The sequence below is a fragment of the Carettochelys insculpta genome, chromosome 25 (genome assembly GCF_033958435.1).
Source record: "Carettochelys insculpta isolate YL-2023 chromosome 25, ASM3395843v1, whole genome shotgun sequence".
NCBI lineage: Eukaryota > Metazoa > Chordata > Testudines > Carettochelyidae > Carettochelys > Carettochelys insculpta.
Genome location: NC_134161.1, coordinates 1,620,362 through 1,632,220, shown reverse-complemented (window position 1 = coordinate 1,632,220; position 11,859 = coordinate 1,620,362). Strand labels below are relative to the sequence as shown.

At 54.3% G+C, this 11,859-nt stretch overlaps 1 protein-coding gene across 1 annotated transcript; it reads left to right on the top strand.

The window, feature by feature from the left end:
• The first annotated feature begins 3,470 nt into the window (after positions 1-3,470).
• Positions 3,471-11,348, top strand: IL10RA (interleukin 10 receptor subunit alpha). Its single transcript, XM_074976972.1, has 7 exons — positions 3,471-4,168; positions 5,765-5,885; positions 6,070-6,245; positions 6,754-6,923; positions 7,870-8,020; positions 9,318-9,442; positions 9,815-11,348. The coding sequence occupies exons 1-7, from the start codon at positions 4,105-4,107 to the stop codon at positions 10,787-10,789; spliced, it is 1,782 nt and encodes a 593-aa protein (XP_074833073.1). The 5' UTR covers positions 3,471-4,104; the 3' UTR covers positions 10,790-11,348.
• The last annotated feature ends 511 nt before the right edge of the window (positions 11,349-11,859 follow it).

Here is an 11,859-nt window from a genome sequence, read left to right as displayed (position 1 = left end):
CACGACACAGCGCCTGGCCAGAGGGAGCGCGGACGATGAGCCCGTTCGATCTCACAGAACACCCTGCAAGCAGCCCCGGTTCCCCCAGCTGACGGCTGGGGGAACCGAACCACACAGCAGTGAACCCAGTGACCCAGCCCGGAACAGCCTGGAGTCCCAGGTCCCTAGCCCTGCTCCTAACCACCTCTGCCGCCGCTTGCGTGGATGTGACAGCAGTATCGAATGCCTGTCATTCCGCGAGGCCGCTGGGTGGTTTCCAGTGCATTGGAGCTGAGGAGTCGGTGGTCAGAGCAGAGATTAGTCAATAGTTTGGAGCATGAAAGGGAAACTGGGAAGCTTTTTCATGCTCTGATATGATCACAGACCTCAAACCTCCCCTCTGCATTCTCTGAACCTGTGGCTGCTCGTGGGTAGACAACACCCTCCCCACTTCCACCCTTGCGCACTCCCCAGGGCAGATTGGTTTGTGGAGGGTTAGCACAAAGCTGGGCATAGACACAGCCCCTCAGCTCGTCTATCACTGCCCCCGAAGCCCTGGGACGGGGCTGGCGATGCCTGCAAATGGAGAGGTGGCCCAGCTGAAGGTATGTCTCTGTGGGATGTACAGAGCGCTGTGGCAGAGCAAACTCGCTCTTGCCTGCTGCCAGGGCTGGGCTGGGCAGATTAACCCAACTCCAAGGCTCTCTCCTCTCCCCTTAGGACGACACATGGCCTCCCTGCAGCAAGGAGCTAAGCCCAGGCCTGGCAGGGATGGCTGGCCCTGGGGAGGCAGGTGGGAGGTTTGGCAGGAAGACCTAGGGGGCTCCCAGAGGCAGTATGTGAAAAGCTGCTCTCGGAGCAGCGCCGGGTGCTTGCAAACAGCCCAGGCACATCCAAACCTCACACGCCTGCGGCGCTGCCCAAGGCACGAGCCACACTTGGTACGCGCCGGCTGGCCCTGCCCCTGAACGCCCCCAGACCCTGGGGCCACAGGCGCCTGCTGAGCTCCTGAATGCACTGGATGGATCTGGAACGAATGCTGCTTGCAGAGCCTCCCAGGCACCTCCCTGGAATTGCTGGGTTTGAACCTGGGGGTTGGGAGTGCTCCTGGAGGCACCTGACCCTTCTGGCTCCGAGCAAACCCCCTGGCATGCTGCTGGCCCCGGTGTGCACAGCCTCCTGCACGGCCCTCTTGAACTCAGGGGAGGCCAACGTGTCTGAGTAGCCATGGCTGGGGGCAGTTGGAGCAGCAGCAGTTGCTATTTCCTGCCAAGCGAGCAGCAGGGCTGGGCTGCGGTGTGAAGCCATTGTTCTCAGAATGACCACGCTACAAAGCTGCCAGTTCTCCTCGAGCCCTTTAGTGTTCTTCTAAACCGTGCACAGCTTTCTCCAGGCCCGCAATCCCGCTGCCTGGTTGGACACCGCCGCCCGCGGTCTGCTCTCCCAGTGCTCCTGGCCTCTGCCTCTCGCTTCCCAAGGCCTTTCATGTGAAGGGCGCTGGCTGACCCGAAAAGGAGCAGAGCTCCTGCAATGCTCGGGTCTTCATTCCCAGCCTGGCGAGAACCTCACGTCGCTGTCGCTCAGAGAGGGGAGCGGCAGCTTTCCCTTCTCCGGGCCTAGGAGAACGCAGGGGCCAGTGGCTGTCCCAGCAAGGGAAACTGTGCAACCTGCTGCCTCATCCAGGCCACAAACTTCTGGCTCATAGGCAGTGGGCAGCCTCGTCCTGGCACAGTGTCTGCCACTGCAGGGGCCACAGCACTTCCTTCCCCATTCATTTCTGACAGGCTGGGACCTCACCCGGTGTTTCTGAGCTCCTGGGTCCTTCAAGGGGGCTGATAGGCTGTCCCTGTGGGATTTCCAGCCTCCTGTGCAGGAGGTGGGATTTCACCTCTGGCCTGGGTGCGGATCTGAATGTCAGGAGCTCACCTGCGGGCACCAGCCAGAACACGCACAGGAAAACGGGGAGATTTGGAAGAAAAAATGTCTTGGCTCTTGGCTATTGAGTTCTGGACCCCCTTGCTGAAGAAGGCAATGGAAGCACCATTGCTTGAGGCATCTGAAAGTACCAAGGACAAAAGCCCAGTGGCCCAAGCAGGCAAGCCAGGGAACTGAACTCAGCCCAGGAATGTACACAGGTTTGCCTGGCACTGGAGTGCCCCGGGGTCTGACACCTCCATTTCTCTGGGTCTTTTCAGTCTCATTCTGTTTATTTACAAATGTCAGGCCCCGGTCGGAAATTCTTCACCCTTCCTCACTCGGTTTTCTGAAACAGAAACTGCCTCTGTCACATGAGAGCTGCCTCACAGCTCATCGGCCGCAGGAAGAACCCTCCAGCCAGCAGCTCAGTTCGAATTCATTTTGCAAAAACACAGCAAAGTATTCAAATCAGCTCCGTGGCCTTACAAAGTGGCACATTTTCCCGACTGGGGCTTGCACACTGAGTATGAACAAGCACTGGGGCACGGCCAGGCCTACGCCCCAGCTCAAGCATGTTCAAGAAACCCCTGTTCAGCGCCTTAGAGCGATGTGCTCAGAGGGCAGCTTGGAGACCACTGTAGCTTGGCTGGTAGGGTGGCACCCAACACTACCCTGGAAGCCAGCGGAGCCCTGGGGCCTGTTAGGGTAGGGCAGTTGCCAGAAAATGCAAATGCCAAGATGTCCTCAGAAAATCCCCAGAACCTGCAGGTCTGACCAGGACATTAACACATAACCAAGGGTTTAAGAAGGGCTGTCAAACCGCAGGGCATGAGCCGACCCTTACAGGTGGGGCTCAGGAGGGGGCTTTTTCGGGAAACAGCCCACCTCAAAACTTTAGGGTTATCTGCACCTCCATCTGAAGTGGTTGGTGCCAGCCACTGTCAGGGAGGGGGCGTTGGGCTGATTCAGCCAGGCCATTCCCACAATCCTATGTACCACCCTTGTTACAATAAGGATCTCTGCGTGCACTAGGCAATGCTGTGCTGTCTTCAGAGGGCTGAGTACATCCTCCTGGAGGGGGTGGAACGATTTAAATTAAGGTGATTTAAATCATGATGTAATTCCCAAATGGAAAGCCATGCTTTAAATGACAGATTTTAATCAGCTTTTCCATTTGTACTTCAGTTATTTCTAAAGAAAGGCGCATTCTCGTTTGCTGATACAGCTATTGCCATCGGTTGAATTAATGCTGAGTAGAGCCTCTACACCAAACCCCATGTATTGTTTTCTCCCTAGAAAGGGGCCTTTAATTATATATATTTAGGTACAGGACTTGGCTTGTTGCTTTCAGTTTCTAATTAATTACTAGTACATTTTACTGCATTAGAAAATGGTAACTGAGACTATTGCTGATTTACTCGATAATTAACTGTTTGCTCGGGCTTTGAGGCGAGCTGTTTCAGGATGGTAACTGGGATTTAATTAAACATACACAGGATGTCAAATTATTTTATTAAACAGAATGTGCACATAATACAGTACTTGCCTGATTGTGCCATATTTATAAACCTCGATCTCACAAACTGGATGTTTTTCCATTGATTAAAAAAGCAGCCTTTAACTCCAAGGTTTGAGGTTCCTGGATTCAGAACATTGTTTTTTTTTATTTAAGTGTTTTAAAAGACTAATAAATGGAGGCTTAAGCATGTCTTGTATTAAATTCAGGTTCCATTTCAGCCCAGTTTATTTTTAAAAGGAAAAGATATTGTCCTTTAAAAACAAACTAAAAATCTGATTTAAATGAAAATAATTTTTTTTTTAGAAAACCAACCCTGATCTTTACCCACCCTGCCCACTGGGCAGGAGAAGTGCTGATCAACCATGTTTTACTAGTACAGGGACAGCTGTCCGGAGGGGCCATTTTCGGTTGTTTGTAACTAGCCATTTGTTGAGCAGAAAAGCCCCCAGAGTGACTGAGTGGCTGTAGGCCGCAAGGAGGAAATACCCAAGCGCAGCTGACTGGGTGAGTGGGTGGAAATTAGAGAACTGTGGAAAGTAGCAGAAGAGGCGTGCTTCTCTGCAGACGCCCTCGCACACGTCACCCGGACTCAGCCTCCCAGAGAAAAAACACAGGTGCTAGCACGGCTGAGCCAAGACTCTGCGTTCTGCTCACCCGCCAGACACACCACAGACAATGCTGGCCCCAGGATGGCCCCAGGTTCCACGACGCTGACAGCGGTGGTGGCGGTGTCCTTCTGCCTGCAGATCTATGGTAAGCCATCTTCAGCCCTCCCTCAGCAGCCAGTGGCTTCCCTACTTGGAAATACTGATCTACGCCTGCTGTTGCCTTTCTCTCTCATCAGTGACTGATGGAAGTCACCCTTGTACACCTGACTCTATTCCTGGCTCTGCTACATATTTGCTGGGTGGGCTCAGTTTTCCTCCCTGGAAAATAAGAGTAACGGTTACAGCTGGTCAGGGACTTTTCCTCAAAAGTTTTTACCCCTGAAAAATACAGATTTTCTAAAATTACAACTGTGATCGAGTCGGTGTCAATGAATTTCCCAACTCAAAAACCTGTGAACATTTGTTCAGAAATTTTTAAATGAAACCACTAGTTGGTGCTTCTCATCGCTGGGGTATGGGGCGAGAGAGGGAGGTAGAAAGGAAGAAAGAAAGAGTAAGTTTCAGCACGTTCCTTACTCGGAGTTTGACTTTGCAGCTTTCATGTGTCTCAGAGGGGTAGCTCTGTTAGCATGTAGCTTCAAAAAGCAATGAGCAGTCATGTAGCACCTTAAAGACTAGAAAATTTACTTATTAGGTGATGAGCTTTCACGGGTAAGACCCACTTCAGATTGGTAACAGAGAGGAAGCCGTGCTAGTCTATACACTATCAAAACAAAAAGCAGTCAAGTAGCACTTTAAAGACTAGCAAAATAGTTTATTAGGTGAGCTTTCGGGGGTGGGGGGGACAGACAGACAGACAGACAGGTCTGTCCCCCCCCCCCCCCAAAGCTCACCTAATAAACTATTTTGCTAGTCTTTAAAGTGCTACTTGACTGCTTTTTGTTCTTCAGATTAGGTGTTAGGTGAGGACGGCATCTGACAGCTATTGTAAAAGTCTCTGCAGATAGTCTGAGGATGAGCTGGTGTCATAGGCATTGTGATTTTAACCACCAGGGTGTGACCACCGACAGCTCAGCGCTGTGCTTAAAAATGTTCTTTCCTTTGAGCTTTCAAATGAGCCAACCCAGGTGCAGTGAGGGAGCAAAGCTTCACACCACACCGTGAGGAAGACTGAGGGCACAATATGGGGCAGCAGGCAGCTTAGAGGGCTGTGCACCCTCCTGCTGCTAGTGCTGCTTACGGGCTATTAATGAGGCTCACTAGCTTCGGAAGGTTTTGCTGGGGTGGAAGGAGCAGCAGCATCAGATAGAACGTGATAGAAAGACGGAGGAAGGGAGAAAGCAGGGGGCTGATGCAGAAATGACATAGCGGCTCCTGGGAAGGGGCTAGTTTTGGGGTATGACCCTGAGCTTTGCAGAAGGGGGAGCAGAGTTCACCCCTGTTGTTTGTACACAGGGTCGGTGCCTTTTCCATGATATGTACAAACGAAACACGCAAGGGGAGAAGGCCACGCTGGCCCTGCTAGAGGATGAGTAGAATGAAAGGCTGGTTGCTTCTAAGGCTGGGACTTCCCCTGCATTCCCATTCACAGGGTTGCATTCCCAGGCCCACCTTTGGAGTGTGCGCAGAGGTGAGCACATCTCTGCAATCAGAGCACCTCCCCCCACGATGCACCTGGGCCCTTTGATACCTCCCCAGGTCTGGTCTGTTGCAAACTCTCCTGACTGATTCCTCCCTGCAGGTGAGAGCCTGTCCAAGCCTGAGAAAGTGCAGTTTGTTGGGGACATCCTACACCATGTGCTGTACTGGGAGCCCGGAGTGAAACACAACAAGGAAACGTCGTACGAAGTGGAATATAGGGTGTAAGTACCCACAGCCCCAGGGAGATAAAATCTCCACTAAAAGGCCCATTTAACTTTCGTCTTAAACTTGCTCTGATATTTAACATGCAGATCAGCTCTTAGCTACCTTGTGTTAACTTTCCAGCAACTCTAACGCTTCCCTCGCCCAGAAAGCATTTCACTAAGGAGTGACGTTCCCTTACAGGTATGGTGAGCAGGGCTGGCTGCCTATTCCAGAATGCACTACGATCTCTGGGCTCACATGCGATCTCACCAACCATACAACAGACCCTTCTAAAGGCTACTATGCAAGAGTTAGAGCTGTGTCTGGACACCACACCTCTGACTGGAGCAGGACAAACCGTTTTTCTCTTGAAGAAGGTAGCTGAGGTTTTTCTGTCATTTTCTCTTTGGGAGCCTAAAATCAATAGCCACGACACCGCATCCAGGAAGCTTGGCTTAGGGGCTAGCTAATAGCTTTCATGTGTTGGGCATTTGAGCTGCATCTCTGCATAGTGAAGAGACTGCCTACTCTTGCCCCTGTTATAGGATTATTTTGGTGCCTAGTTGCTGCAGCCCTGGCACGGTCAAAGTGCCCAAGAGGGTCGGCGGCAAAATCGGAGGGCAGAGTTCATTCTAAGAACCTGCTTTAGTTTAGTTTAAGCACACGTCAGGTGGCGGACATCAGTGTGTTACTGCAAGGGGTGAGATGCTGGGATGATGAAGGTAGGTTAAGAACTTGAATAGAATAGAATAAGACAACAGAACTTGAAATGCATGTGGCCGAGCGCTCTTTGATGCTGGGCTTCTGTGATTATGCTCATAACAAACCTCTTTTAGCGGCACAAGGAGAAATAACTCTCACCCGTTCTGTTTTATGTTCTGCCAGCTACTCTGTTTCTCTCAGATGTGAGTCTGACTGTGAAAGGCAACACCATCCATGTGAGACTGCAGACACCGATCCTGAGAGCAGGGAGCAAGACTGTCCTCTACAAAGACATACAAAAGTATAGTAGACAATACAGAACGTATGTCAGGAGAGTGAAAGATAATACCCAGGTGAGACACCCAGCCCTTGTGCTGTCCAAACTCCATGGGGCTGAGGGACATGGTTGGTGGCCTTCATACTAAGGGGAACCCATTGAGATGTTCTGAACAAGAAAACGTTGCCCATTTTTAAACTGAAATTTTTGTTACAAACAATAAATTGTGAGGTTTCCATCACCCATTGGGGTGGCACAGATCCCAGATCCGTCACTGGGATGTTGTGTGAAGTTGGTTTTCAGCCAATGAAAAAATGAGAATGACCATTGCAACTAAAAGTGTAACAGATTTCACAAGAAACCACCAGAGCATTGATGGGCTGTGACCATGTACAATGAGAACAACCTTGAAAGGGTGGCAGTCTTCAAGAGAAACTTTTTAAATTTTTGACCTACTCTCACAGCCACGGTGTGATGTGGGCCAAGGTGTTCAGACCTGAAGCCAAACCAGGGATCAGGCTCAATTAATGTAATCTCAGATCCTCTCCGGAGAGCAGGGCCCCATTGCAGCAGGTGCTACGCAGACCCAGCGAAAGAGAGATGGTTATCCCCATTGTACAGGTGGGGCATGAGCTCCAGGGAGTTAGGATCTCACCCGACCTCACCAAGGAGGTCTGTGGCAGTGCTGGCACCTGAAGCCAAGAGCTCTAAGCAGCTGCCCGAGGTCCCAACCACAAGGCCACACATTTGCCCTCCGCTGTCTGTGGTGTGGGATAAGTAGGAATCTCATGAGATCAGCTCCTCACATGAGCATCTGGCCATTCCCGAGACATGCCCAAGCCAGCTTGGAAGCAGGCCCAGTTCAGACCCAGAACCACAGGGGCCGAACCAGTTGAAGGAACCCCTTCCAACCATCCAAGAGGTTCCCCAGGTTCTGGTCTGCCACCCCAGCCTGGCTGCTCTGTGTTGGTCATGAGTGCCCAGCCTGCCAAGGGTGACCGTCCTTCTGGTGACCATTTCAGTGGGTGCAGCTGGACTCCAAAGAGGAGTTTAACATCTCCAAGCTCCTCTGGGGCGAGCAGTACTGCATCAGCACAGAGCCACGCGTCCTCTCCAGGCCAGTCTCTTCCATCCGGACCGAGGAGAAGTGTGTCAGCATCCCCGAGGAGGACAGTAAGTGGACATGCTGGGGCCACTGGTCTGGTGTTGCTGTGGCGATCTGAACTCCACCCATCATTCTGCACTGCAGGATCTCTCCTTGCTTGCTCCTTGGCTGCCATATGGCTCCTCAGGGACCATAAACTGGTGGCACACAGCACAGCAGCTCCTGGGCTGCTCTAACACACACCTGGACAAAAAGCTGTAGCCATTTCCTGATGCCTCCCACACACCCCACCCCCGGCCCCCTTGTGTTCCACATGGCACTTAGACATGGGGGAGACTCTGCCCCCAAGAACGATGCTCGTGAGGTGGCGGGTAACCTCCCCACTCCAGGCACCTCTTCCTGATAGCAGAGCCACATGCCCAGCTCCGGTGTCCTCCTGACAGTCCCAAAGCCATGTGGCAGAGATGTCTCCCAAGTCCTGCCAGGTCAAGAGCATCCAGGCTAGGGAGCCTGCTGCTGCTGGCCCATAGACCCTGTCCACAGGGGCAGCTGGGGAGGGAGAAGGGGCTGCAGCAATCCGTGTGGGAGGGAGGAAGAGGCCGTGGGATGTGGCCCTGGAGAACAAGTCACTCTCCAGGGCTGGCCTGGACTCTCCCGCAATCAGCATCTGCTGAAAGCAGCCCTAGAGCTTTTCGTGGGCTAGTTTCAGGAAATGACATTACACTACCAAGAATATCTCCCAGAACAGCTCAGTCAGTGTGGGCGACATTAAGACTAAAGCGACTGGGGAGCCCCAAAACCCCATAGCCAGGCCACATGCACCCACCTCAGACACACACACGACCCCCATCCCGGAGCCCTTCAGGCACATCCCAGTTGAGGCCTTCCTTCTCCAGCAGGTGTTTGTGGTCATCCGGGGAGGCCAGGACCACGCGGCTCTGGCGCAATGCTGGAGCTGGTCCCTGCACCGCTGTGGGGCACGGGGTCCCTGTGGCACACGGCAGTGGCTGGTGCATTTTAAGGACACACGGCATTGTGGCCGAACCCGTCTAAACTACTGCTCCCGCTGGGCTCACTCACTGAGCAAAAGACCCAGAGATGCTCTTGCTGCTCTGCCACTGAGTCACCAGGTGCCTTCAATGGAGTCACAGCCTCACTCAGTGCCTCAGTTTCCCCACCTGTAAAGGCGGGGGTCATTCCCCTTCCTCACAGGCAGGCTGGTTCTGGAGCCCTTGGGACTCCTCCACAGCTCAGAGGGTCTAGAGACAGGCTCCCCTGGCCTGTCAGAGCCTTAGCCCGGTTCACGTCCCCTGCTTTGCCGGGTGCCTCTGGTGTGCCGCACTCCAGCGTGTTTCTCCTCTCCAGAGCTCACGGGGATTATCTCTGTCAGCATTGGCATCGCCCTCCTCGTCTTATCAGTCCTGCTTCTCCTGGGCGCCCTCCTGCTCTGCGCCTATTTGAAGACGCCCGTGACGACACCAGCCATCCTGGTAAGCCCGCCCGACGCTAATGGGGCCCGGCAGCATGGTTCTGATGCCCGGTGGGCCAGGCTGCCTCTGGCGTGCTGTGCTGAAGTGCAGAGGGCGGGCAGAGCACCCCTGCTCGGCACCGAGCGTTGTGGCGCTGTCTCCAGGAGCCGTGTTCTCCTGGGGGCAGGGTGCTGGCCCAGGGCTTAAAGCCCCTGCTTCTCATTTTGGATCTTGCCACCGGTCCTTGCTGCCCACGCTTCCCAAAGCTCCTGTTTTCTGCCCAGCGTGGGGCCGGCGCGGCGGGGGCTGGTGTGGGGGCAGGTGTGGGGCAAGAGCCACGTAACAAGCCAACAAGGAGCTAACTATATTCCTGCTTCTCTGCCCCGCTCCCAGAAGTCTCTCCTCAAGCCCGCCGGGGCGGAGAACGAGTACTTCCCCTGCGAGGCCTGGGCCGTGGCCGTGTGCCTGGAGGAGGAGTCGATCCAGCCACTCTCTGTGTGCCAAAGGAGCCCCATGCTGAGCAGCGGCGCAGAGGGCGGCTCCGGCACGACGCCAGAGCCGCCCGAGCAGGGCCGCGTGGGCCTGAGCTCCCTGGACGACCACGACCGCCTGCTGGAGAAGGAAGGCCTCGCCGGGGAGGACAGCAGTTGCAACAGTACAGACAGCGGCATTTGCCTGCAAAACTCTTCCTGCAGCCTGAGCCAGGTCTCGGTCTCAGAGAGCCAGGACTGCAAATGTCAGCAGCCGGGGGACGACGACAGCGGCATTAGCCTGGCGGGGCATTCCCTGGGCCTGACTCACCCCTCCAGCAGCCGGGACTACACCTGCATGGAGGAGGGGCAGGGGCGGCGGGAGTCAGAGTGTGCCTGGTCCCCTCCAGCCGTGGGACTCAGCCAGGAGGCTGGGGCGCGCGTGGAGTTCCGGGGGTACATGCAGCAGCTGAAGAGCACAGCAGAGACGCGGGAGGCCACAGCTGAGGGACTGCTGCCCACGCACAGCCCTGGAGGGACAGACCTCCCGCTGGAGACGGGCTGCTCTGAGCCTGCCCCAGCCAAAGGCTACTTGAAGCAGGCGTGCCCCGGGCTCCCCTGCAGCAATGCAGCCCCAGCACTTGCTAGGGAGTCCGGCTTGCTGGGCTTTTCAAGCTGGCTGGAGAGCAGCAGCTCGAGTCTGCCACACTACGGGGCACTAGGCATCACTGTCCCCTCCAAAGCTGTCCCCGAGGCGTCCTTCGGATGGGGCCTCTTCAACACGGACCTGCTGAGCACCCTGCCTCTTGTCTCCAGCTTGCATGGCAATGAGCGCCTCCCCCTGGAGATGGACTCGCTGAGCCTGCTGGGGGCTGACTGCAAAGACAGCCGCCTGTAGGCCAGGCCAGGCGGTCTGCTCCTGGAGCCGCGTCACAGGAGGCCAGCCCGCAGGCTTCCTGTGGCGGATTTGTCCTTACCTACCTCATGCAGCGGTCCCCCCAGGGGAGCAGCGACTCTGATAAGCTATTGCTAACCATGGGAACATTGGCTTGATGTGCTGACAGCCGGGAGAGGTCTCAGAACTGCAGAGAAGAGAGAAATGCCACCAAACCCCATGCACAGGCACAGCTGCCATCAATCAGAGCCACTGGCCGAGCTTTCGGTACTCACTCTCCCAGCCATCCTCATGCAGCACAAAATCCCTCCCCTGCTGGAAACAGCTGAAGTGTCTGCGGGAGAAAGGGATGGAGGCAGCCAGCAGTGTTAGAAATGTGCCGGATTTCTGCAGCGGACACTGGTCCCGGGCTGAGAGATACCCGTTCCCTCTCCTTTCTCACGCCAGTGTGGTCGTGCGAATTCTAACAGCAGCAAGCACCTGACATATTTATGCTGATGTTGGAAAAGTTTTGCCTCTGTTCTTCAAAGAAACGTTATTTATTTTTTTAAATATATACTGGACAAATGGTGGTATTCATTTTACTTCCGCTTCAATCCCTGCAGGGGAGTTTTAGACTTAGAGCTGGGTTTTCCCCTCAAGGGATAAGGGAGCTGCGACATCGGGCAGTTAACTGTGCACATAAGAAAGAGGCCATATAGCTTGGCACTGCAGGAATAGGAGCCAGATAGCTTCTCTTCCTCAGCTTGCTGTAAGCTGGCAGGAGTGGAATGCAATTTTCCCAAGTGAATACTGGAAATCTGGAGTATTCAGTGACAAATCGCCAGGAAGACACTGCCCCAAGTCTTGCATTTATAGCAGTGCAAACAGAGCAACTGGGATGCTTCTCAGGGTGCCCAGCACTGAGAGTCACCTCGTATTATCCCCCTGCTTCCTGCACCAGAGAGATTTGCTGGTGCTTGACTGGGCGTCAGCTCCCTGACAGCTCTAGTCTGTAAGCCCCAACCTTCTCCTCCTGGCCATACCAGACCTTCCTTGGCCTACATTAACAGCACCTGCACCCCAGTTCCCTT

What these genes read in the sequence shown, in the direction of transcription:
- IL10RA (XM_074976972.1), top strand. Translation starts at nt 4,105, where the DNA reads ATGGCCCCAGGTTCCACGACGCTGACAGCGGTGGTGGCGGTGTCCTTC. An exon ending in CCGTTTTTCTCTTGAAGAAG is followed by an intron (nt 6,246 to 6,753) that starts GTAGCTGAGGTT and finishes ATGTTCTGCCAG; the next exon opens with CTACTCTGTTTCTCTCAGAT. An exon ending in GAGTGAAAGATAATACCCAG is followed by an intron (nt 6,924 to 7,869) that starts GTGAGACACCCA and finishes TGACCATTTCAG; the next exon opens with TGGGTGCAGCTGGACTCCAA.